The 25,004-nt window shown below is 48.6% G+C and overlaps 1 protein-coding gene across 2 annotated transcripts; it reads left to right on the top strand.

Annotated features, from left to right (window-relative positions):
• The first annotated feature begins 585 nt into the window (after positions 1-585).
• On the top strand, positions 586-25,004 carry RAD51D (RAD51 paralog D). Of its 2 annotated transcripts, none has more exons than XM_059378640.1 (10): positions 586-856; positions 1,197-1,258; positions 1,458-1,576; positions 10,387-10,468; positions 10,723-10,857; positions 11,604-11,699; positions 16,123-16,213; positions 16,338-16,408; positions 19,379-19,543; positions 19,710-25,004. In XM_059378640.1, the coding sequence occupies exons 1-10, from the start codon at positions 721-723 to the stop codon at positions 19,791-19,793; spliced, it is 1,041 nt and encodes a 346-aa protein (XP_059234623.1). In that variant the 5' UTR covers positions 586-720; the 3' UTR covers positions 19,794-25,004. The 2 variants fall into 2 exon arrangements, with proteins under 2 accessions (XP_059234623.1, XP_059234625.1); XM_059378642.1 differs by having other exon boundaries at positions 771-856; positions 1,197-1,290.

The raw sequence follows: 25,004 nt of genomic DNA on the forward strand, positions 1-25,004 counted from the left end.
TGGGGACAAACCAGCACCGGCCTCGCTGGATCGTGAGGAGGTAACCCTGCAAAGTTGTGTTATGTCCTACAGAGGACGTGGCAAAGCAAAGGACATCTAACAATGCCAAATCATATTTTTTTTTATGTTCCAAATCAACAGGGCTTTTGTTGTTGCCAATCATCCAAAAAATAATGTTGTTTCTTTTCTCCGAAAATAGAGACGCAGATGCCCTCTCTGCGGTCTGCTGCTTCTTAGCACCTGCCATCCAATCTGTAATTACCCGGTATCTTTGATTCCTCTCCTCTATCCTCGTCCCTAACAGGTAGGTGCCGCAGCGCACCGACGTTTCGTCTGGTCGACCTCTCCCGCCCAGCATTTAGAACAGAAGCGTACGCGGAGAGGCGCGCAACACGGTGTCGGCGCGCGCCCGGGGAGGCAGGGGAAGGCGGCTGTGGGCGCCTTGTGCCCGGCGAGGCGGGCCAGGAGCTGGGCGCTAGGGGACACCGGCTGCAAAAGGCGGGGGGCGTGGCGTGGCTCGTGCCCGCGCGCGGCTCCGCCCCAGCCGCCCTATCGCCACGCGGCCAGCAGATGGCGCTGCAGGCCAGTCCTTGGCGCCCGGAAGGCGGAAGCGCGGCGGGGCGGAGGCGCAGAGAATCGGCGGGGGCCGCCCCCTCCTCACCGCCCCCCGCGGCACCTCCGGAAAGAGGCGTCACGGGGCGTGAGGAGAGAGCCCGGCGGATGCCCCCAGGACAAGCATCCCCGAACGCGGCGACCCGGGGGCCCCCAGGGAACATGGGCGTGCTCAGGGCCGGGCTGTGCCCGGGCCTCACCCAGGACACGGTCGGGCAACTGAGGACCCGCGGGATCAGGACAGGTGACCGCGTGCGCGCCACCCAGCTGGGCCCCTTGCGGACGGGGCGTGTCCCGCACCGGCTGACCCGGGAGGGGCCGTCCCCTCCGCGCTCTGTCCCGCACTTCTCGGGAGAGGCGGGAAGGCGGGAGGAGGGCCATCCGAGCCCCCCGGGGAGGGCAGAACCCCTACCCAGGTGCTGGGCGCCTCGCCGGACCCCGCGTCTCTGTGCTGTTACCGAGGCCGCCTGGGACGTCCTGTCCCGAGGTAGAACCGTCACTCCACTGTAGGTAGCCAATAAGCCCAAGTGTGGAAAGCGCGGGCCTCCCTTCCTACCAGTCAGCCGCTTGGGTCTTGTTTTCAGTGGTGGACCTGGTTTCCGCAGACCTAGAGGACGTAGCCCAGAAATGTGCCTTGTCTTACAAGGTGAGCTGCCCATCTCCGCGCTCCAAAGCTGGGTGAGTCCAGATGCTCACCCCCGCGAGCCAAAGGAGCCAAGGGTTCCCCTAGGTTGATAAGTAAGGTGGGGGAGCGTATGAGACCCTGGGATGCCCCCCCCCCCCGGCCGGCCGTTGCTGAGAAGCGTCCCCGACCCAACCCTGAGTTGCTCCTGCCCCTTCCGCAGGCCCTGGTTGCCCTGAGAAGGGTATTGCTGGCCCAATTCTCAGCCTTCCCCTGCAATGGCGCTGATCTGTACGAGGAACTGAAGACTTCCACTGCCATCCTGTCCACTGGCATCCAAAGGTTTGTATGTGTACTTGGAGAGGAAGGTGAGAGGCTGGAGGACAGGACTGCCTCCACTGTGGCCGCCTATGCCTGAATCTAGAGAGAGCAGTGTTTTCAAGCAGTGGTGGGGGCAGCATGGACCAATGGTCAGGACTTCTGAGTTCTCTTACCCTATAATAGCGTTTCTCGACTTCACACTCCTCTAACATTTTGGGATTTGTAATTACTTGGTTGGGGTGAGGGTAAGGGGGTCTGTCCTGTGCATTATAGGGTTTATGACCACATCCCTGGCCCGTGTTGACTAAGACTTCAGTTGTACCTGTCTTCTCCCCATGTTGTGACAACCAAAAACATCTTCAGGTGTTGCCAGATGAACCCAAGCAAAGTTGCTTTGATGGAGAACCACTATTCTATAACACAAGATGTCAGTATTTCATTATTATTCAAGAGATCAGAACAACTCTGGTCTGGCCCTGCCTCCCACTTCACTTAAGGACAGGGCAGGAGAACGTGGCAGGACTGATAACACACCGAGTGCCTCCTGGGTACCGGCCACGGACATTAAGTTATATAATCTCCTCAGTGACCCCGCGTGTTAGTGATTATTAACCAAACTTGAGTTTAGCCCAAGAGGTTGGAGGGGCGAGGAGTGCGGTGGGGAGCAGCCCTGGGACACTCAATCAGAACTGGGTGCATTCCCCACACTTGGGAGCAAGAGGGGCCAAGAGAGTTTTCATGGGGGAGGACTTCGATTCTGCTGTGTTGTTGGGAGAGGGAAAGCATTGGAAGACAACAGCCAGTTTCCCGCCAAGGAAGTCTGACCTCTTTCCCAGCCTGTGTGTGCGGAAGTTGATGAGGAACTCTGCCACGAGCAAGGTCCCTGGATTGGTTTGGCCCTTGCTGTTCCCCTGACACGCTCTCCTGGCAAGGTTCACGCAGCATGGGGCTTGCTTCTCCCGGGTGGGGGGCTGGGTCTTACCCCATCAAGCATACCCTATGTCTACTAGGTGTCACATATGTGCACATGATGGGTGTACGAGTCTGGCACAGTTCCTGAGCTTCATGAGCGTGGGGTCTAGCGGGTAGAAAGAAGAGCAGGTGAAGGGCGCCTGGGTGGCTCAGTGGGTTAAGCCTCTGCTTTCGGCTCAGGTCATGGTCTCAGGGTCCTGGGATCAAGCCCCGCATGGGGCTCTTTGTTGGCAGGGAGCCTGCTTCCCCCTCTCTCTTCCTGCCTCTCTGCCTACTTGTGATCTCTCTTTCTGTCATGTAAGTAAATAAAATCTTAAAAAAAAAAAAAAAAAAAAAAAGCAGGTGAGCAGGAGAGGGGTGGAAGCGTGTGTGGTGGCAGCAGAAGGAGGGACTGATAAACCGGAAGCAGACCTGTCCCGGGGGCTTGGCGAGCTTATGAAAACTGACATAGGCAGAGGAAGCACTTAGGGAGCAGTCCAGGGGTAAATGGGCAGCATTGCGGCCACAGTGGGTCAATGCAAGGGAAATCAGAGTGGTTCCAGAAAGCTCTGTGGGGGAGGCAGGCCCTCTCCGAGCGCCTACGAAGAACCTGGCCCTGAGCTCGCGCTTCGCAGCACATGATTTCATTTTTTTTCCCTCCACCGCCACCGATGAGCGAGTTACAGTCAGACTCAGAGATTGGTAAGATGAGGAAACTGAGGCTCAGGTTAAGTGCTTGCTTAATTTCTCTTGGCTAGTAAGTGGGAGGCCAGGCGCTTGGGGTTATATCTGTCATGCTCCCGACTCTGCCTCGCCTGCCCTGTTGCCCCTCTCCTAGTAGGAGGCCGGAATGCGCAGGGAGCTGTCGGCACAGGGCAGAGGTGTGCAGGGCAGACTGGACGGGGGAGGCCTGCGGGGGAGATGGCAGTGCTGGGGGCTGAGAGTCCGACCCAGGGCAGGTAACATGCAGGAGAGGTGTAGAAGAGGTGTGGAAGGCCTTACTAGCTGGTGGGACGTAGGTGTGAAGAGTCAGATGAGGCTCTAGGTTTCCAGCCAGTCTCTCAGTGTTCCGTGGACACTGGACAGATGTAACTTTTTTGAAAGTTAGGTAGGGAGTTACATAGACATTTGAGAAATACTTCATTCACTCAAAGTAAACGAGCTTTTTGTAGTGGGCCATCTCAGAGCCTGGTGTGCACTGTGAGTCTTTACAGGGACCCTAGAGCATGAAGTGTACCTTGCAGGAAGTTGTATCGACAGGTGGAGAGAAGTGGTTCTGTGAGGGCTTGAGCTATGTCTCGTTCATCTCCGTATCTCCCTCATTTTATTTACTTATTTTTTTAAACGCCTGCCTGCCTGCCTGCCTTCTTCCTTCCTTCCTTCTTTCCTTCTTCTTTCTTTTAGATTTTATTTATTTATTTGACACAGAGAGAGAGAGTGAGCACAAGCAGGGAGAGCTGCAGACGGAGAGAAGGGGAGAAGCAGGCTTCCGCACTGAGCAAGGAGCCCGACGTAGGGCTCCATCCCGGGACCCTGGGATCTTGACATGAGGCAAAGGCAGATGCTCAACCAGTTGAGAAACCCAGGTGCTCCTGTATCTCCCTCATTTTAGAGGAAGGCCTTCAGGAAATAGGGAGTATTTAGGCTATGTTGGAATGAATGCCCCCCCCCCAAAAAAAAAAACCCTAAAAGCCAATTCCAAAGGATCAGTCCCAGAAATCGGTTGTATTCAAAGCAGGTGGTAAGACCCGGGTGTGGTTTTGCTGCACAAGGCAGGTGGGGCGGGGGGCAGGAGGGGTTGTCTCTCCACTGAGTTAGAGGTGATCGATAGTGGTCCTCTGGGCAGTAGGAGAAGTGACACAGGAATACAGGTGAGAAGCTGGCTGAGGGGGATTTGGGAATTCCTTCTGCAGCGTCCTCACAGTCAAGAATGAGGTCGATTTTTGTTTGGAGAGTCAATGCCAGTGGGTTAGGCCAGGCTACACATTAGAATCATCTGGGAGGTTAAGAAATATTTATGCCTGGGTCCCACCCATTCTGACTTTATTGCTCTAGGCCGTTGGTTCCCAAACTTGTCCACACAATGGAATCACTCGGGGAAGGGTGTCTGCCTGGCTCAGTCAGTAGAGTGTGTGACTCTTGATTTTGGGGCTGTGAGTTCAAGCCCCATGCTGGATGTAGAGATTACTTAAAAATAAAATCTTAGGAAAAAAAAAATCGTAGAGGCACTTGGGTGGCTCACTGCCTTGGTTAAGCATCTGCCTTCACCTCAGGTCACGATCCTGGGGTCCTGGGATTGAGTCCTGAGTCAGGCTTCCTCCTCTGAGGGAAGTCTGCTCCTCCTCCCACAAATAAATAAATGAAATCTTAAAATAAAATAAAATCTTAAAAAAAAAAGAATCATTTGGGGAATCTTTTAACATCCTCAAAGGTTATGCCTCCTACAGACCAATTAAATCACATTCTCTGGGGATGGGACACAGGGATCAGTAGTGTTTGAAGTTCCCCATGATTCCAGTGTGCACACAGGTTTGGGAACCGCTAATACAAGCTTCTTTTTCAAAACTGCTCTTCTGATTTTAATATGCAGGCAGGATCGAGAATCACGAGTCTAGCCTAGTGGTTTTCAAATGTGGAAACGCATCCATACCACCTAGAGGCCTTGTTGAAACTCCTGCATTCTCCAGTTTCTGATGTGGGGGGCATGGGAGGTGGGTGAGAGTTTGCATTTCATGCCAGTTCCTAGTGCTGCTGCTGCTGGTCTGGGGAACCACACCAGGAGAACCCCTGCTGTGCTGGAGGTAGGGATTGTCTGATCCCAAGGGGAGAAGCCACAGCCCTGGAGTGGTGACAGGAACGATTTGACTGGCAGCGACCTGTGCTTAGAATCATGGGGTCCTCGAAATTGGAATCAATTCCCAAGGTGCTGCTTGGCACAGAAGGGTCTTGGGAGGTCTTCAAGAACCGTTTAGGGTACTAGACCCCATGAAGCTGTTTGCAGGGCTGGAGAAAGGATGCGTGAGGCCAGGACGCAGAGCTGTTGGTAATGGGGTGTGGTTTAGGGGAAACCGCTTCAGCCCACATTTGGGTGGGGAGTGCAGTGTGGTTAGTGGCCCGTTTCTTTTGTGATGGTTGGAGGACAGAACATGGATTTGGAATTGGCTGTGTCTTGTCTTTACCCGAAGGCTTCCACGGCCAGAATGTCGACAATATAGGAACCAAATAACTAAATACTACTGTTCTACCACTTGTTTCTCTAGGAACATTTATTGTGTCTCCCCTGTGTTTCTAGCATTGGGCCAATGTCCTTGCCCCTGGGTGCTCTGGGCCAAATGTGTAGAGAGACAAAAACAAGCACATAGAAAATAATCACCAACCTCCAGAACGGAGTGAATTCAGCATGGCCGCAGGATACAAGATCAGCACATAAAAATCAATTGCGTTTCTATATACTCAAAACAAACTTGTGGAAATGGAAATTAAAACATAATACCATTTACAGTTGCTCTGAAGAAAATGAAGTACTTAGGTCTAAATCTAACAGAGCAGGTATAGGAGCTGTGTGCTGAAAATTAAAACTTGCTGATGAAAGAAATCAAAGACGACCCAAATAAATGGAGAGACAAACTGTATTCATGGATTGAAAGACTCAGCATAGTAAAGATGTCAATTCTCCCCAAATTGCCCTATAAATGTAATGTAGTACCTACCAAAGTCCCAGCAGACTTTTTTTTTTTTTTTTTTTTTTTTTGGTGAATGTTAGGTTTATCCTAATAATTACATGGAAAAAAGCCAATGACCTTGAATTGCTAAAACATTTTTGAAAAAGAATAAAGTTGGAGGACTCAGTCTGCCAAACATTCTTACTATAAAGAAGTAATCAAGATAGGTATGATATCGGCCAAGTGAAAGAGAAATAAATCAGCAGAGTCACATAAAGAACCTAGCAATAGACCTACAAATACGTCCAACTGAATTTTTTTTTAAGATCTTAAGTAATCTTAAAAAGAAAAAAAAAAAGATCTTAATCTTTATACCTAATGTGGGGCTCAAACTCACAACCCTGAGATCAAGTTACATGCTCCTCAAGCTGAGCCAGGCAGGCACCCTAAAACTGTCAAGCTTTTAGAATAAAAGGAAGAAAATCTTTGAGAACTAGGGCTAAGTGAAGGGTTCTTAGACTTGACACCAAAGTGTCATTAATATAGATAAAATTTTTAATCAAAAAATAAAATTAAGGATGAATTCAGAATTAAAACTTTTGCTCTGCAAAAGAGAAAAAGACAAGCTGTAGAGTGGGGAAAATATTTGCAAGACACAAAGGACTTCCATCTAGAATATAGAATTCTTAAGGGGCACCTGGGTGGCTCAGTTGATTAAGCATCTGCCTTCGGCTCAGGTCATGATCCCAGGGTCCTGGGATTGAGCCCTACGTCAGGCTCCCTGCTCAGTGCAGAACGTGCTTATCCCTCTCGCACTTCCCTTGCTTGTGTTCCCTCTCTCGCTATCTCTCTGTCAGATAAATAAGTAAAATCTCGTGAGTTGCCTAGGTGGCTCAGTCGTTAAGTGTTGTCCTTCTGCTCAGGTCATGATGGGATGGAGCCCTGCATCAGGCTCCCTGTTCATCGGGAAGCCTGCTGCTTCTTCTCCCACTCCGCCTGCTTGTGTTCCTGCTCTATGTCTCTCTCTGTCAAATAAATAAATAAAATCTTTATAAATAAATAAAATCTCAAAAATAAAGTGAATAAATAAAATCTTTTTTTTAAAAAGCATTAGATAGGGGCACCTGGGTGGCTCAGTGGGTTAAGCCTCTGCCTTTGGCTCAGGTCATGGTCTCAGGGTCATGGGATCTAGTCCTGCATCGGGCTCTCTGCTCATCAGGTGGCCTGCTTCCCTTCCTCTCTCTCTGCCTGCCTCTCTGCCTACTTGTGATCTGTCTCTTTGTCAAATAAATAAAATCTTAAAAAAAAAAAAAAGCATGAGATATATTACTACATACCTACCAGAACAGACACACCAAAAAATGGTGACAAGACTAAATGGTGGTAAGGATGTGGAGAAACTGGATTACTCATTCATTGCTAGTGGGATAGTAACATGGCATAGCCACTCAGGGAAGTAGTTCATAGTTTCTTATAAAATTAACATGTGCTGCAGCCATCAAAAAAAATGGCATCTTGCCATTTGCAGTGATGTGAATGGAACTGGAGGATGTTATGCTAAGAGAAATAAGTCAATCAGGGAAAGACAATTATATGATCTCACTGATATGTGGAATTTAAGAAACCAGGCAGAGGATCATAGGAGAGGAGAGGAAGAAATAAGACAAGATGAAACCAGACAGGGAGACAAACCATGAGAGACTCTTAGTCATAGGAAACGAACTGAGGGTTGCTGGAGGAGGGTGGGGAAGGGAATGGAGTAACAGGGTGATGGACATCGAGGAGGGTATGTGTTGTAATGAACACTGGGTATTATATACAACTGATGAATCACAGACCTGTACCCCTGAGACAAGTATTACATGTTAATTAATTGAATTTAAATTTTAAAAAAAGAAATGAAAATTAACATGTGCTTACTGTACAACCCAACAGTTGTGTTTTTTGTTTTTTTAGTTTTTAGAGATGGGGAGAGGCGCACAGGGAAAGAGAATCTTTTTTTGTTTGTTTGTTTTTAAGATTTTATTTATCCATTTGACACAGAGAAAGACAGCACAAGCCAGGAGACTGGCAGAGGGAGAGGGAGAAGCAGGCTCCCCACAGAGCAGGGAGCCCTATGTGGGGCTAAATACCAGGGCCCCAAGATCATGACCTGAGCTGAAGGCAGATGCTTAACCGACCTAGCCACCCAGGAACCCAGGGAGAGAGAATCTTAAGCAGATTCCGTACCCAACGTGGAGCCCTATGCTGGGCTCAGTCTGACAAACATGAGGTCATGACCTGAGCCAAAATCAAGAGTTGGACACTTAATTGACTGAGCCACCCAGACACCCCTTAAATATTTTCCTTTCTTTTTTTTTTTTTTAAAGATTTTACTTATTTATTTGACAGAGAGAGATCACACGTAGGCAGAGAGAGAGGAGGAAGCAGGCTCCCTGCTGAGCAGAGAGTCCCGATGCGGGACTCGATCCCAGGACCCTGAGATCATGACCTGAGCCGAAGGCAGCGGCTTAACCCACTGAGCCACCCAGGCGCCCAAATATTTTACTTTTAAGTAATCTCTACACCCAACATGGGTTTCAAACTTCCAACCCTGAGATCGAGAGACCCAGGCCCCAATGACTGAGCCAGCCAGGTGCCCCCTGGCAGTTGTATTCTTAGACATTTATTTATTTATTTAAAAGATTTTTTTTTTTTTTAAGATTTTATTTATTTATTTGACAGACAGAGATCACAAGTAGGCAGAGAGGCAGGCAGAGAAAGAGGGAGGGAAGCATGCTCCCTGCTGAGCAGAGAGCCCGATTTAGGGCTCCATCCCAGGACCCTGAGACCATGACCTGAGCCGAAGTCAGAGGCTTAACCCACTCAGCCACTCAGGCACCCCTTAGGCATTTATTCCAGAGAAATAAAAAGAGGTTTACACAAAAACCTGTACACAAATGATCATAGCCATTTGATTCACAATTGCCCCAACCTGGAAGCAGCCTAACTGACTTCTGTGAGTGAATGGTTAAATAAACTTGGTGTGTCTGTACCATGGGCTGCTTCTCAGCAATAAAAAACAACAGCTAGGGATACAGCAACTTGGACAGATCTCAAGATGCTGAGCGAAAGAAGCCAGCCACAACGGCTACATGCAGTGTGGTTCTATGCACGTAACATTCTTGAAATAACATCATGACAGAGGTAGAGAACAGATGGGTGGTTGCCAGGGACTCAGGGTGGGATGGGGGTGTGTGGCTATAGCAGGGTGGGCAGGGGAGACATGTAGTGATGGAAATACTCTGTTTGCATGAACATACATGTGTGATAAGATTGCATAGAACTGGGGTGCCTGCGTGGCTCAGTTGGTTAAGCCTCTGCCTTTGGCTTAGGTCATGATCTCAGGGTCCTGGGATCGAGCCCCAGTTCCCCCGCCTCTCTGCCTACTTGTGATCTCTCTGTGTCAAATAAATAAATAAAATCTTAAAAAAAGAAAAAGATTGCTTAGAACCGTACACATACACACATACATGGAACACGGGAAGTCTGGATAAGCTCTGTTGATTGCACTGTGGTTGGCTTGCGATGTTGTGCAGTACAAGAGGTCACCATTAAGGAAAGGGAGGGGAAGGGTACATGAGACCTCCCTGTACAATCTTTTTTTTTTTTTTTTGGCGACTTCCTATGAATGTATAATTATTTCAAAATTTAAAAAATGACAGGGGCACCTGGGTGGCTCAGTAGGTTAAGTGTCTGCCTTTGCCTTGGGTCATGATTCCAGGGTCCTGGGATGGACACCCAGGCTCCCGGCTCTTTGGATGTCTGCTTCTCTCCACACTCCACCCCCCAACTCCATCTCTCGCTATCTCTTTTTCTCTCTCAAATAAGTAAAGATCTTTAATAAGTAAATATCATAACAAATAAATAATGACAAATTATGGGAAATGCTATCAAGGAAACCCGTAAGGGATTAAGATCCAGAATGGAAAGAGGGCCCTTTGCTGGGATGGCAGAGACCTCTGTGGAGAGCAGAGTGATCTTCGGGCTGAGAGTGAATGCATGAGGAGGGGCCCAAGGCAGAGCTTGTCCCTGTGCCCTCTTTCCCTAGGGATGTTCAGACCATCTCTGGACAGAACCCAGGCTTGGGAAGCAACATCTTGCTTTTCCTTCTTGCTTCCTATTCCCCTCTGTTCCCTCCAGTCTGCTGGGTTGATTCTGTTCCTTCTCTTTCACCAGCCTGGACAAACTGCTTGATGCTGGTCTCTACACTGGAGAAGTGACTGAGATTGTAGGAGGCCCAGGTAGTGGCAAAACCCAGGTACGTGGGCAGCCAGCAGCCAGGAGGACGTGGGGATGGGGGAGGTGGGAAGGTGGGTGCATGGCTCCGGATCCCTGGGGGAGCTTCTGCCAGTGTACTTGTGATTCAGAGAGAAGATAGGTGGTGAGGAGTGGGGCTTGAACTTGAGCTTGGCCCATTCGTGTCAGTGGGATCTGGACAGGATTTGGTGGGGGGAAATCCCATTCTGGGCCCTCTTTGGGGACTCACATTCTCCCAATGCCTCATCTCTTCAGGTGTGTCTTCGTGTGGCTGCAAATGTGGCCTACAGCCTGCAGCAGAATGTTCTGTACGTTGATTCCAACGGAGGACTGACAGCCTCCCGACTCCTCCAGCTACTTCAGGCTAGAACCCCAGACGAGGAGGAGCAGGTGAGAGCAGGAGGTTTGAGTTTCTTCAAGGTTCCAATACAGAAAGACCTCATTATCCCTTATGTTGCCTGAATTTTGGGCATTTGGACGAACAGTCATTTCTGGCTTTGAAACCATGCTGTTCTATTCATTCTTCCTGTATTCTTCAAGTGTCCTGTTAGGACATTATCCCAGCATTGATGGTCCCCACACCGATCTTCCAAGTGACCCAGCTCCTTGCACACCCTAATTCAGGGCTGGCAAGCACACAGCATCTGTGTTTCCTTCCCATTTCTTGCATGGCAGACATTCCTAACCAGACCTGCCATACCTTGAGCCTGAACTCTGACTTGGCTTTACAGTGCGGTACCCAGGCAACCACCACCCCACCACCACGAGAACCGGCCCAGGAGACAAAGCCCATTTGCTAGCTTGGATTGGAGTCCTTATGTCTAGGTTTCTTGTTCAGCTTTAAAATCCCTCTTTATCGGGGTGCCTAGGTGGCTCAGTGGGTTAAGCCACTGCCTTCGACTCAGATCATGATCTCAGGGTCCTGGGATCGAGTCCCGTATTGGGCTCTCTGCTCAGCAGGGAGCCTGCTTCCTCCTCTCTCTCTGTCTGCCTCTCTGCCTGCTTGTCATCTCTCTCTGTCAAATAAATAAAATCTCTTTAAAAAAATTTTATATAAAAATAAATTCCTCTTTATTTTGCTTGAGCCCCTGCTTCCTCTTATTCAAAGCCCCTTCTTCACCTTGCCACACCCTTAGGCAGGAGCCCTCCAGAAGATCCAGGTGGTGCGTGCGTTTGACGTCTTCCAGATGTTGGCTGTGCTGCAGGACTTCCGAGGCACCGTGTCCCAGCAGGTGAGCCTGTTGTTCTGCCCCTCCCTGCTTCACCTAGCTTGCAGGAGGCTATCTGCCAGGGGCAGGTGGCCTAGGACAGACTGGCAAAGCAGATTGTGCCATCTGGTGACTCCAGCTGTGCCTGCCACTGCCAGGGTGGGATTCCCGTGTGCTTAATCCATTCCTGAGTGCCTCACTGTTTTCCTGCCCATCCCCACTGAACAGTAAGACCCTTGATGCAAGGATCAAGTCATATTCATTTCTGCATTCATCCTCCCTGGATCAGCAGGGATTACTTTCAGCTGCAAGTAAGAGAGGCTGTGTGACAGGCACTTGAACCTTGAGGACTTTTAATTACCTGATACCACGGAACTGGAGTGGGCAAGTCCGTGGGTTCAGGGCTCTAGGCTGCTATGTCTGATTCTCTTGCTCTTCCCCCTCATAACTGCTAAATGGCTGCTATAGCTGTAGGCATCATGTCTTCCCACATCAACACCCATATTTGGGGCAGTAATAGATGCCCTCTTTTTCTGCCTTCTTCTGTTTTATCAGGAAAGAAAAATTTTTCTCCAGAACCCACTAGTAGACTTAGCCTTACGTCTTTTTGGCCAAAACGGAGTTTTGTGTGTATCTTAGACTAGGGGTTGGGCCCACCTTCTATGATGTCAGATTTCTTTTTCTTTTTTTTTTTTTTTAAAGATTTTATTTATTTATTTGACAGAGAGAGATCACAGTAGGAGAGAGGAAGGGAAGAGATCACAGAGAGAGAGGAAGGGAAGCAGGCCCCCTGCCGAGCAGAGAGCCCGATGTGGGACTCGATCCCAGGACCCTGAGATCATGACCTGAGCCGAAGGCAGCGGCTTAACCCACTGAGCCACCCAGGCGCCCTATGATGTCAGATTTCTGCCCTCTACCTGAACACATCCAGAATCCTGTTAACAAGGAAGAGGGGCTTAGAGTAGCATTTGGGTTGGTACCACCTTATACCTGCTGGTTGCCTAGACAGGATGTGGTGCACTGATTTATAGGCTGTTAGATTTAGAAAGACATCTTGGAGGGGCGCCTAGGTGGCTCAGTGGGTTAGAGCCTCTGCCTTCGGCTCGGGTCGTGATCTCAGGGTCCTGGGATTGAGCCCTGCATCGGGCTCTCTGCTCAGCGGGGAGCCTGCTTCCCTTCCCCTCTCTCTGCCTGCCTCTCTGCCTACTTTTGTGATCTCTGTCTGTCAAATAAATAAATAAAAATTAAAAAAAAAAAAAAGAAAAGAAAAGAAAAGAAAGATGTCTTAGAATAGTTCAATTCATGTTAAACTTTCTCTGACCCCAAAGGGTCACATGTTCTATGGGCATACCTGGGATGGTATGTAAACTAATGATTTTTACAAACTTTGGAATGCTTAATAGTTGAACAGAAACTTGCCGTAGGAGCAGTAGCTTATTATGACCCATGTGTGTTGAGACATGAAGTCAAGTAGCCCTGATCTAATCCAACTCTATGAGGACCAGAGAAGTTTAGTAAGTTGCTCAAAGTCACTGCAAAATTAGGATAAGAACCAAATCTCTCAACTCCCAGGTCAAATGACTTGTGTTTTTTTTTTTTTTACTGGAAGACCATTAGAATAGTATATATTTTATTATTGCATAACAAGTTATCACAAACATAATGACTTAACACATTTATTACCTCATAGTTTCCATGGGTCATGAGTCTGAGCATGGCTTAGCTGGGGCTTCTGCTTAGGATCTCAGTAGTCTGTAATCAAGATGGCAACCAGGCTATGTTCTTTTAAAAAAAAAAAATTTTTTTTTTAAGATTTTATTTATTTATTTGACAGAGAGCCACAGCGAGAAAGGGAACAGAAATGGGAGAGGGAGAAGCAGACTTCCCGCCAAGCAGGGAGCCCAATGGCGGGGCTCGATCCCAGGACCCTGGGATTATGACCTGAGCCAAAGGCAGATGCTCAATGGGTGAGGAACCCAGGTGCCCCTTCTTAAAAGATTTTTAAAAATATTTTATTTATTTATTTGAGAGAGAGCAAGAGTGTGAGCAGAGGGGTGGGGTAGAGAGAGAGGGAGAAGCAGACTCCCTGCTAAGCAGGGATCCCAATGCAGGACTTGATTCTAGGACCTCAGGATCATGACCTGAGCTGAAGGGACATGCTTAACTGACTGAGCCACATTGGTGCCCTGGACTGTGCTCTTATTTGAAGACACAACTGGGGAAGAATCCGCATACCAGTTCACTGGAGTTGTCACTAGGACTCATTTCTAGTGGGTTCAGTGTCTTGCTGGCAGTTGTCCAGGCTCCCACTGTTCTCTGCCCTGTGGCCCTTTCCATAGGCAGTTCACAGCATGCCCACTTGCTTCACCAAAACAGCATAAGAATGAGAGCAAGGGGTGCGTGGGTGACCCAGTCGGTTAAGTCTCTGACTTCAGCTCAGGTCGTGATCTCAGGGTCCTGGGATCGAGCCCCTCATTGGGCTCTGTGCTCCTTGGGGAGTCTGTTTCTCCCACTCCCTTTGCTCCTCCCCTCACTTATGCTCCCACTCTCTTTCCTTCTCCCTCAAATAACTTAGATTAAAAAATAAGTGAGAGCAAAATGGAACATGTAGTTTCATGTTACATAATGTAATCTTGGGAGCAATATCCTTTGCCATGATGCATAGACTCATCAAGACAGTCCAGCACCTCTGACACTGTATTAGTCAGAAGCCAACCACAGGACTCACCCGCAGGTGGAGGAGGGGATTACACAAGGGCTCAAACACCTGGAGGTGGAGGTCAAGGGGCCACTTTAGGGTCTGTCCTCCACGGATGACCTGATAGCTCCATAGTTACCAGCAGTGAAAGGCTAGCTGTCCGCATTTTAGCCAGAGATTTTAACCTGCTCTCCCAGACTGAGGAAGAGCTAAGCTGATTTCAGTTTTAGCTTCTCTTCCTTTCGGCCATCCTCTCCTAGACGAACGGATGGTTGAGAGTCAGTAACTGGACGATGAAGGAAAACATGCAAAAGACCAGATAATGCTGAATATCCAAGATCTGGCCAGTATGAAGTGAAAAGAAAGTTGTGGAAACAGAAACAGCAAATTACTTGGGTAATAAAAGAGTAAGGGAGATTAGGTACAAGAAACTAGGACGATGCTTATGCGTGTGTGGAGAAAAAGATGGTGGATTTAACAGCTGGCTGTCTATATAATCTGTATTTGGAACTGCTTGAAATGCAGAAGATGAGGCCCTAGAGGCATGATCTAGAAGGAGACTGAAGTAAAGAGAAGACTAACCCCTTCAGCACAGAAAGTTGGAAATTTAGGGAAATAAGCAGAAGAGGGAGAGGAGGAGCCTGGCAAGATGATGGTGGGGGAGGCTGGCCATGAGAGAGATGGCTGCTAAGCAAATTCAGGACTGAGGGTGCCTGGGTGGCTCAGTTGGTTAAGTATCCCACTCCTTTTTGTTGTTGTTGTTGTTTTAAGATTTATTTATTTGTGAGAGAGAGTGTGCAAGAGAGAACAATTGGGGGGAGCAGTGGGGGAGAGAGAGAGAGACAGAGGATCCCAGAGCATCTCCACTGAGCAGGGAATCCAATGTGGGGCTAGATCCCAGGACCCCGAGATCATGACCTGAGCTGAAATCAAGAGCCGGCTGTTTAACAACTGAGTTACCAAGCACCCCAAATGTCCCACTCTTGATCTCACCTCAGGTCTTGATCTCAGGGTTCTGAGTTCAAGCCCCGCATTTGGCTCCACTCTAGGTGTAGAGCCTGCTTTTAAAAAAATTCTTGGGACACCTAAGTGACTCAGTTGGTTGAACATCCAACTCTTGATTTCAGCTCAGGTTGTGATCTCAGGGTTGTGGGACAGGGCCCCGCGTTGGGCTCTGCATTCAGTATGGAGTCTGCTTGTCCTTCTCCCTCTCTCTTTCTCCTTCCGCTATGCATGGGCTCACTCTCTCTCTCTAATAAATAACTAAGTAAGTAAATAGATAAATAAAATCTTTCGGGGAAAAAAAAATCTTAAAAAAATAATTCAGGGCTGGGAGCCTGGCTGTCTCCATGGGTATTGCATGCGACTCTTGATCTCGAGGCTGTGAGTTCAAGCCCCATGTTGGGTGTAGAGATTACTTTAAAAATACCTTAAACAAAGAAAAGAAAGAAAGAAAATTCATGACTGGGGCCAGAGAACTTGGATTAGGGATTTTTCAAATTTAATTATTTTGGTGTATCTGCGATATCCTGTGATTTAAACCCCCTCTGTCCAACCAAGTCTTCAGTAAAATCCATTATACCTACAAACGGAGGAGGAAAAGACCTTACTGAAATTCCATGAGGCCTGCACAGTTCTATTTGGGGTTGGAGAACTTATTTCTTGCCCGTATCTGATAGAGGAGCAAGCTTGCTCTATAACGGACGCTCTCTAGAGGCCAACTAGTTTATGGCATCTGCTCCTCCCCAGGTGAGCAGCGCCTCAGCGACTGTGAAGGTGGTGGTTGTGGACTCAGTCACTGCGGTGGTCTCCCCACTTCTGGGAGGTCAGCAGAGGGAAGGTAAGAGGTGCGGCAGAGCCCAGGGTCCGGGACGTCATCTAGCCTCCCATCTTTGGAATCCAGTCCCCGATCAGCCCAATCCCAGGTGCCCTGCTGCCCTCGCCCTCTGCTTCTCCTTCTCCAGGTTTGGCCTTGATGATGCAGCTGGCTCGAGAGCTGAAGACCCTGGCCCGGGACCTTGGCGTGGCAGTGATGGTGAGGAAGTGCACTTGGCAGCTTGCTGGTCTTATCTCTGCTCCCTGGGCTTCACTGAGGGGAGGGGGGACATGAATTTGATTTCTAGTTCCAGCTGTTTACTTTCCTTAAATGCCAGCTTAACCCCCAATATGGTCCTTTAGGACAGGATCTTAGCCCAACTTCCCTGGGCCATCTAGAACCCTAGACTGTGACGAGATCAGACATAAATAGCCAAGGGGTCAGGGACAGTCTTGGTTTTCTTCTTACTCTAAGACAGGTTTATTGAGGAATAATTCACACACAGTGACTTTTTCCTCATATGAAGTTTGGCTAATGGATACTAAGGTATGCATCTTGTTACAAGGCACAATCAAGATCTAGAATATTTGGTCATCCAAAAAGGTCCCCAAGCCCCAGACAACCACTAATCCTGTTTATGTCCCAATACTTTTGCCTTTTCCAGTGCTTCATAGAAAGGAATGTTTTTGCTTTTAAGGTAAACTTTTCTGCTTACTGGACACTGTTTAAAAAGTCTGTATGCTTCTCATAGGGTAAAAAATAGTTAAATATAGGGGCACTGGGGTGGCTCAGTGGGTTAAAGCCTCTGCCTTCGGCTCCGGTCATGATCCCAGGGTCCTGGGATCAAGCCCCACATCGGGCTCTCTGCTCAGCAGGGAGCCTGCTTCCACCTCTCTCTCTCTCTCTGCCTGCCTCTCAGCCTACTTGTGATCTCTATCTGTCAAATAAATAAATAAAATCTTTTAAAAAAAAAGTTAAATATAGGAGTCAAATTTGTAGTAAGTCTCCACATCCACAGAAAACATATTAATATTTTTATATATCTCCATAGGACCTTTTTTCTGCCATATATACATATACTTTTAACCAGCTTTCCAATTAAACTGTAAGCTTGTTTAAAAAAAAAACAAACTCATCTCATTCCATTTCCCTGTCTTTAAATAGATGCTTTAAGAATGCCATTTTTAGCAGTTACATATTTTATTTAATACCTGTGTTACAGGGATCAGCAAACTTTTCTGTAAAGGGCCGGAGAGTAAACAGTCAAGGCTTTGTGGCCATATGGTTTCCGTCACAGCTACTCTGCTCCGCCAAGGTTGCGTGAGAACAACCACAGACTGTCCCTAAACAGAGGGCATGGCTATGTTCCAGCCAAACTTGACTTTCAGAAATAATTTTGGGGCCACAGTTGGTGTGTCGGGAGTAGTTTGCCAACCCCTGGTGTCCCATAATGGTCTGTTTCCTGATTGTGAGCCTGTAGTTTGTTACAGCCTGGTTTTCCTCTTTTATTTTCTTAATTTTAATTTTTAAAAAAGAATTTATTTGTTCATTTGACAGAGAGAGAGCCCAAGCAGGGGGAGCAGCAGGCAGAGGGAGAGGGAGAGGCAGGATCCCCACTGAACTGGGTGCCTAATGTGGGACTTGATCTCTGGACCCTGGGATCATGACCTGAGCTGAAGGCAGATGCTTAACCAACTGAGTATCCAGGCACTCCTGGTTTTCCTCTATTTTAAGTAAAATTCTGGGGTGCCTGGCAGCTCAGTCGATTATGCATTAGACTCTTGATTTCGGCTCAGGTCATGATCTTGGGGTCATGAGATTGAGCCCCACATTGGGCTCTATGCTCAGCAGGGAGTCAGCTTTAGATTCTCCCTCTCCCTCTACCCCTCACCCCTGCTCACACACTCGCTCTCTCTCTAAAATAAATATATAAATGTTTAAGTAAAACTCCAGTGAACACCCTGATACCCAAATTTCTTTGCACATTTCGTATTATTTTCTCAGACTCCTAAAAGTATAATTGCAGAGTTAGTTAGTTTTTTAACTAATTTAATTTTTAAAAATATTTTATTTATTTATTTGAGAGAAAGAGAACCAGATCGAGAGAGAGAGAGTGCACGAGTCGGGGGGTGGGGGTGGGCAGAGGAAGAAGGAGAAGCAGACTCCTCACTGAGCAGAGAGCCTGATGCGGGACTCAATCCCAGGACCCTCAGATCACATTCTGAGCTGAAAACAGATGCTTAACCACCTGAGCCCCTCAGGTACCCCCCAAATACATATATTTTTAAGTGTGTAGATATGATATCGCCAAATTTCCAGGAAGGTTATACTAATTTGTACACCCACAAGCAGTGTTCTTTTTTTTGTTTTTTTTTTTTGAAGATTTTATTTATTTGACAGAGATCACAAGTAGGCAGAGAGGAAGGCAGAGAGAGAGGGGGAAGCAGGCTCCCCGCTGAGCAGAGAGCCTAATGCAGGGCTCAATCCCAGGACCCGGAGACCATGACCCGAGCCGAAGGCAGAGGCTTTAACCCACTGAGCCACCCAGGTGCCCCTCTTTTAGTTCTTAAGTTGAGTCCCAGGGCCTCCCTCTCCTGACTTCAGGCTGTGTAGGATCACCTGCTTTTGGCCCTAGCTTAGGCAGTGGGGATTCAGTGATGAACAAACTGCAGCCCCCTATCCCCGGTTGGGGGGGCCTGTGGGGAGACTGTCATCAAGAGGATGCCATGAGGCTCCGGTTGCCCACCTATGGCTATGCTGGGCAGAGGAGAACTGACTGACCAGATTATGACCTCCCCTTCAAAGCTCCCACGACCCTCTACATACAGATGCCACAAGGGCTGGGTGGATGTAGTCTCAAAATGCCTGTCCACTGGGTTAGGGGTGTAGGAGGTGCGAGCCCACCCCTCCCTTCCTTCCAGCGAAGTGCAGACAGTGCTGCTTATTCCCAAACCCATGGCCCATGACTTTCTGCTGGAGTCAAGCCTGATGCGTGGTAATTTCATAGAAAGAGTAGAGCACTAGTGAGGACCCGGGGTTCTAGTTCCAGATCCGCTGTCAGGGAACCCGGGGAAAGTCCTTTCTCTGTGCTGGGCCTCAGTTTTCCCACTTGTAGAATGAAGCAGCAGGAACAGATAACCTCTATACCAGCATGATCGATCTGGAAGTCTTTGCTGCTTTTTGCCTTAGGTAACCAACCACATGACCCGAGACAGGGACAGTGGGGATCTCAAACCTGCCCTTGGACGCTCCTGGAGCTTTGTACCGAGCACCCGGATTCTCCTGGACATTGAGGAAGGAGCAGGAGCATCGGGCAGTTGGCGCAGGGCACGTCTGACCAAATCTCCCCGTTTGGTGAGCCGGCTGCAGGGGAAAGCCAGGAATCTGGGCCCTTGAGGGTGTTTGTGTGCCCAGATGTCTCACAGAGGGATTCTTGGATGCTGAGAACCAGCAACCAAAGAGGCTGCCTGCTCCAGTTGCTTAACTCAAAAACCTACCCTTCCCTCCTGTCTTTTTCCAGCCAACAGGTTTCCAGGAGGTGGTAGACATTGGGACCTGGGGGCCTCCAGAGCAGAGCCCAGCATCCCAGGGAGATCAGATATGACTGTGCTGTTGATTGGGAAAAGCCGGGGACATCAAGCACCCCACCTCTGTGCACGCTAGCAGCTGCTGTTCACTGTCACCCAGCACTTGTGACTGTAGGTGAAGCTCTCGGGCTGGGCAGAGGAGACATCTCCGTTTCCTTAGCCTCTCTTTCTGTGGCAAGAGAGGACGCTGTGTTGGAAGGACCCAGAAACTCATGCCGGTCTCAGGTTTTCTTCCTTGTTTCTATCATGTATGTTTCCATGGGAGCTGAGTTCACCCTGGCCTCTTGCCTCTGTGAAGAGACCTGCTAGAGACCAGACAGAACCCTTTGTGTCTCCATGGTGCCCGCGTTCCATTCTCATACAATGACTGAGCCCAGAAGCCTCTGCTGCTCTCTCTCTCTCTCTCTTTTTTTTTTTTTTGTCTCTGTTTTTCCATCTGTAAGATGGACATCCCTTTCCCCTAGCGTTGTCTTTGAGTTATGGGTAGAAGTGACCTTGCAAAAGCAAAGCCCTTCTTTATCTATGTCCTGCCCTTAAAAATACAAACAGGAAATTCCCTCAGCCCCAGAGCCACCTGATTTCCCCCCAGAAGGGTGTTTTTCAGTTTCCCCCAGTGAGGTTCCAAAGAATGGTTCTTCCTTTTATCCCTCTTGCTGATTTGGTTTCACGCACCTGCGTACATCACCGTGACTAGGTGAGACTGGGAACTCGCTGCAGTCCCAGGGATCTAATTTAACAGGAAGGGAGAATGTGGCCCTGGTGAACCCAGCTACTTGTTTATTATGCATGGTGCCCTGTAGGGCCCCTCCACAGAATAGAGTAGCCAGAGGTGCTGAACCATGGCCTTGCCCATAAACAGACAGGAGAGAATTTGCACAGTAAATAGAGCCAGCTGGGAAAATTGATGCTGGCGTAAATAATACATGGCAAATCTAGTCCTTTATGCAGAAATTCATTGCCGGTGGCTCCAAGATGCACTATAATTACCCTTCTCTTCCTGCCAGCTGTACCACAGCCTGGTGCCCTAGTCTGTGAAATAACCCCCCTGTCTGTTAGCGGCACTGTGGCCATCCATCTGAGAGCTGCAAGCCCTGGCTGAGGGGTGGGGGAAGAGGAGGACACCAGGGAAAGAATAATAAAAGGCAAAGTAGAGAAATGATCAGAATTGTTTACTGACCACATTTTTTAGAGGAAGGTCGCCTTTCTCAGTGAGAGAGCCTGTCGTGATTAATTAGTTGTGTCTTGGCTGCGGGAAGGGGGGGTGGGTCAGAGTTCCAGGAGGAAGATAGGACACGAAGACGATGAACATAGCAGAGACAGAGGCCGGAAGCAGGGGTGATCTGAGCGAGCAGCAGACGGGCCCCAGGGTGTCCGCCTGCGGGAGGACAGGGGAGGGGAGCCTACGACTGGGGTGAGGCTGGCCCTGCTGGCTGCAGAAAGGACCCCAGGAGAAACAAGTCTTCATCTCTTCATTCCGTGAGGGGTTGGCGGATTTCCGCAACCACCGTAGGAAACAGTACAAGTAAGGGATAGCAGATCCCTGCCACGCCCACCTTTTGGGCATTTTGAGTGTGGGGTGGGGGGAGGGTCTGCCCAGTCTCCCCAGCAGTCTTTTTCTGTGGAAGTTGGAGTGTTTTGCGGTTTTTCTCCACATGGCACTCGAGGAACATGTGCTCGAGGTGGAGCCCAGTTGCCCTCTCTGGCCTGGGCAGATCTGCTGTGTTCCGTGTATGCAGGGAGTCGGGACCCTGCAATAATGGGGTTTCAGAGGCCTGTAAAGCTCATGTGGCCATGATCACTTAGCAGAAAGGGAAACTGAGGCCTAAAGAGTTGAAGTGACAGTCCCCGGGTGGTGAAACAGCAGCCAGCACCCAGGACTCCTGATCCTCAAGCCAGGACACTTTGGGTCTCTGGGCTGCCTTTAGTTTCCATTTGCGCAGCTCTCTTCCCACAGGGTGCTAACTCCAGCTCAGAGGGCCACGGCCATCACCCAGATGGCCTTGCTGACCATGGGAAGTTGCCCCATTCACTGCTGCTCCGGACCACCTGTGACATTCCTGCAGGACCTTGTCCCTCACAGCTTGCTTCCTCCTCGGACCTTTTTCTCAGACCAGAGCTTTCTCTTGCACTGCCTGCTGCCTCTGCACATGCCATTTGGGGTACCCTGCCCTGAGCAGTTCCCCTCAAAGGCCTCGGGCCAGGCTGGCTCTCCTTCCCAAGTGCCTCTTGCTTCCTTTGCTTATGTGTCTGCCTCAGTGTCTGGTGCACACTCATCCTGCCATCCTCCCTTCTTATGCATCAGATATGGTCTAGATAGACGTCATAACTCCTCACTACCACTCATCTTCCTGTGCACTTAACTTGTCGGCCTATGAGCTCAAGATCCATTTTTTTTTAAAGAGTTTATTTATTTATTTGACAGAGAGATCACAAGTAGGCAGAGAGGCAGGCAGAGAGAGGAGGAAGCAGGCTCCCTGCTGAGCAGAGAGCCTGATGTGGGGCTCGATCCCAGGACTCTGGGATCATGACCCGAGCCGAAGGCAGAGGCTTTAACCCACTGAGCCACCCAGGGGTCCCAAGATCCATTTTTTAAAAAAAAGATTTTATTTATTTTTTTGACAGACAGAGATCACAAGTAGGCAGAGAGGCAGGCAGAGAGAGAGGGGAAAGCAGGCTCCCTGCTGAGCAAAGAGCTGATGTAGGGCTCAATCCCAGGACCCTGAGATCATGACCTGAGCCGAAGGCAGAGGTTTAACCCACTGAGCCACCCAGGAGCCCCTCAAGATCCATTTTTTAAAGGATTTTATTTATTTATTTATTTGAGAGAGAGCACAAGTTGGAGGGAGGAGCAGAAGGAGAGGGAGAAGCAACTCCCCACCGAACAGGGAGCCCCACGTGGGGCTCCATCCCAAGACACTGGGATCATGTTCTGAGCTAAAGGCAGATGCTTAACCCACTGAGCCTCCCAGGCGCCCAAGCTCAAGATCCATTTTAAGGGCGCCTGGGTGGCTCAGTGGGTTAAGCCGCTGCCTTTGGCTCAGGTCATGATCTCAGGGTCCTGGGATCGAGTCCCACATCAGGCTTCTGCTCAGCAGGGAGCCTGCTTCCTCCTCTCTCTCTGTCAAATAAATAAATAAAATCTTTAAAAAAAAAAAAAGATCCATTTTAAGAACCTCCCATTTCAATTTTTCTTCTGTTCTTTCCATAGTCTGGGAGCTCAGTAGTGGTTAACTATATGAGTGGGTGGGGCTTTTGTGCACTTTAAAGACGGCAAAGGAGGAATGCAGGAATGTTTTTCTCCTGGTCTAGATAGTCATGAAGTCCCCAAAGTCTCTTTTTATGTATCTTTCTTGAGAGGACGCTTGTATGTCCCAGGTCTGATATTAGACAAAATTAACGTTAGGTCCCTACTATGGACTAGCACTTGAGGACTAGGTCAGACACCTGAACTCCCACAGACTCTCAGGCAGAAGGTCCATGTGTCATTGAGGCTGCTGTCTGCTGCAAATAACAAAACCTGACTTAGAGGCTTCAACAATAAGGACATTGTCTCCAGTTACCTGAAGTCCAAGGTTGGCTCATTCAGTGGCTCAGTGTGAAGGGGGTTTAAAGCCCCCTTTCTTTTTCTGCTGTGCTCTCCTTTTGTGTTGGTTTTGTCTTCAAGCTCATTCTCATCAAAGCCTGGCTGTAGCCATACTGAGCATCAATCCAGACATGACAATGACTACAGGCAGGAACGTGGTTCTTGTGTCCTTTTAAGTTAAAACTCAACTTCCAATCAAAGCAGACTTACCTCAAGAATTGCTTCTTGAACCCACTTCTAAATCCTGGCAAGGGAAATTGCTCTGTGATTGGCTCAGATCAACTAGAAAATAGCCCTTCAGCTGGGGCTGGGGACAGGCTTTCCTTAAGCATGTGCTATGGCCATTGGAAGGAAATGGGGTGCTACCAGAAAGGAGGGAGGTGCATGGAGGAATTGGACATCAAGTGGGCAACCACTAGTGTCTGCCATAGACCAGAGGGCAAGTTTATCAAGGCTTTCATGTGCATAGGCCCTTTGTACGCGTCTCATTTAGATCTTAGGACAGCCTTGTGGCATGGGAAATCATTCCATTTTAGAGACTTTGGGAGTCTAGTAAGGCTGAGGACACAAGGCTAATAAGTGGCAGCACCAGAATCCAAACTCAGGTTGTCTCATTCAAAACCCTACTTCTTTCCATCCTCATGCTGTCTTCAGCTGTGAATATGTAACTGTCTCGATAAAATTCTTTTTTATGTGTTGCCCAGCTAGTAGCCAAGGCTACACATCTTGACCTTTTCTCAGCTTAGCTCACCAATAAAAGCTGGATCAGGGATCTACTTTATCAGCTCTTTCCAATTTCTTCTAGGAAATTTATGAGGGAGTGACATAACATGGAGAAGGGAGATATCATTGGTATTAAAGTGAATTGGAGGGTACCTGGCTGGCTCAGTTGGGAGAGCATATGCATCTTAATCTCAGTGTCATAGGTTGGAGCCCCATGCTGGGTGTAGAGATCACTTGAATAAGTAAACAAGCAAATAAACAAACAAACTTTAAAAGAAAGAAAGTGAACTGGAGGTTTAGGGGAAATAAATCTGAATAAAAAATAATGGTTGGGGCATCTTGATGGGTCAGTCAGTTAAGCGTATGCCTTCGGCTCAGGGCGTGATCTCAGAGTCATTGGGCTCCCTGCTCAGCTGGGAGTCTGCTTCTCCCATTCCCTCTCCTCTTCCTCCCTACTCAAATAAATAAAATCTTTTTTTAAAAAATGGTCAAAACAACAACAAAAACAATGGTCTATAGGTTCCTGAGATGTGAGCCAGAAGGAGCTAAGGGATTTAGAAATGTGCATATCCTACTAGTTTTTTGCTGTGTTCTGGCATGGAATAGTACTGGATAGTTAATACTGTCCAATGTGGTATTTTGGGAAAGGGCATTGGAGAAGGGTCTATGATGCGTGGAGTTCAAAGTAGAGCTAGTTATATCATTCATCAAAGCTTACCCTCAGGGGGTGCCTGAGTGGCTCAGTTGGTTGGGCATCTACCTTCAGCTCAGGTCATGATCCCAGGGTGCTGGGATTAATCCCTGAGTCAACCTCCCTGCTCAGAGGGGGTCTGCTTCTTCCTATCCCTCTGCCCCTCCCCTGCCTCATGCTCCCTCTTTCTCTCTCTCTCCAATAAATAAATAAAATCTTTTAAAAAGGTTA

This window comes from Mustela nigripes, chromosome 16, assembly GCF_022355385.1.
Source record: "Mustela nigripes isolate SB6536 chromosome 16, MUSNIG.SB6536, whole genome shotgun sequence".
NCBI classification, from domain to species: domain Eukaryota; kingdom Metazoa; phylum Chordata; class Mammalia; order Carnivora; family Mustelidae; genus Mustela; species Mustela nigripes.

Excerpts from the sequence above, each read along its gene's own strand:
- RAD51D (XM_059378640.1), top strand. The coding sequence starts at position 721 with ATGCCCCCAGGACAAGCATCCCCGAACGCGGCGACCCGGGGGCCCCCA. Across the intron at positions 11,700-16,122 it reads GAGGCACCGTGTCCCAGCAG|GTGAGCAGCGCCTCAGCGAC; the intron begins GTGAGCCTGTTG and ends GCTCCTCCCCAG. Across the intron at positions 16,409-19,378 it reads ACCTTGGCGTGGCAGTGATG|GTAACCAACCACATGACCCG; the intron begins GTGAGGAAGTGC and ends TTTTTGCCTTAG.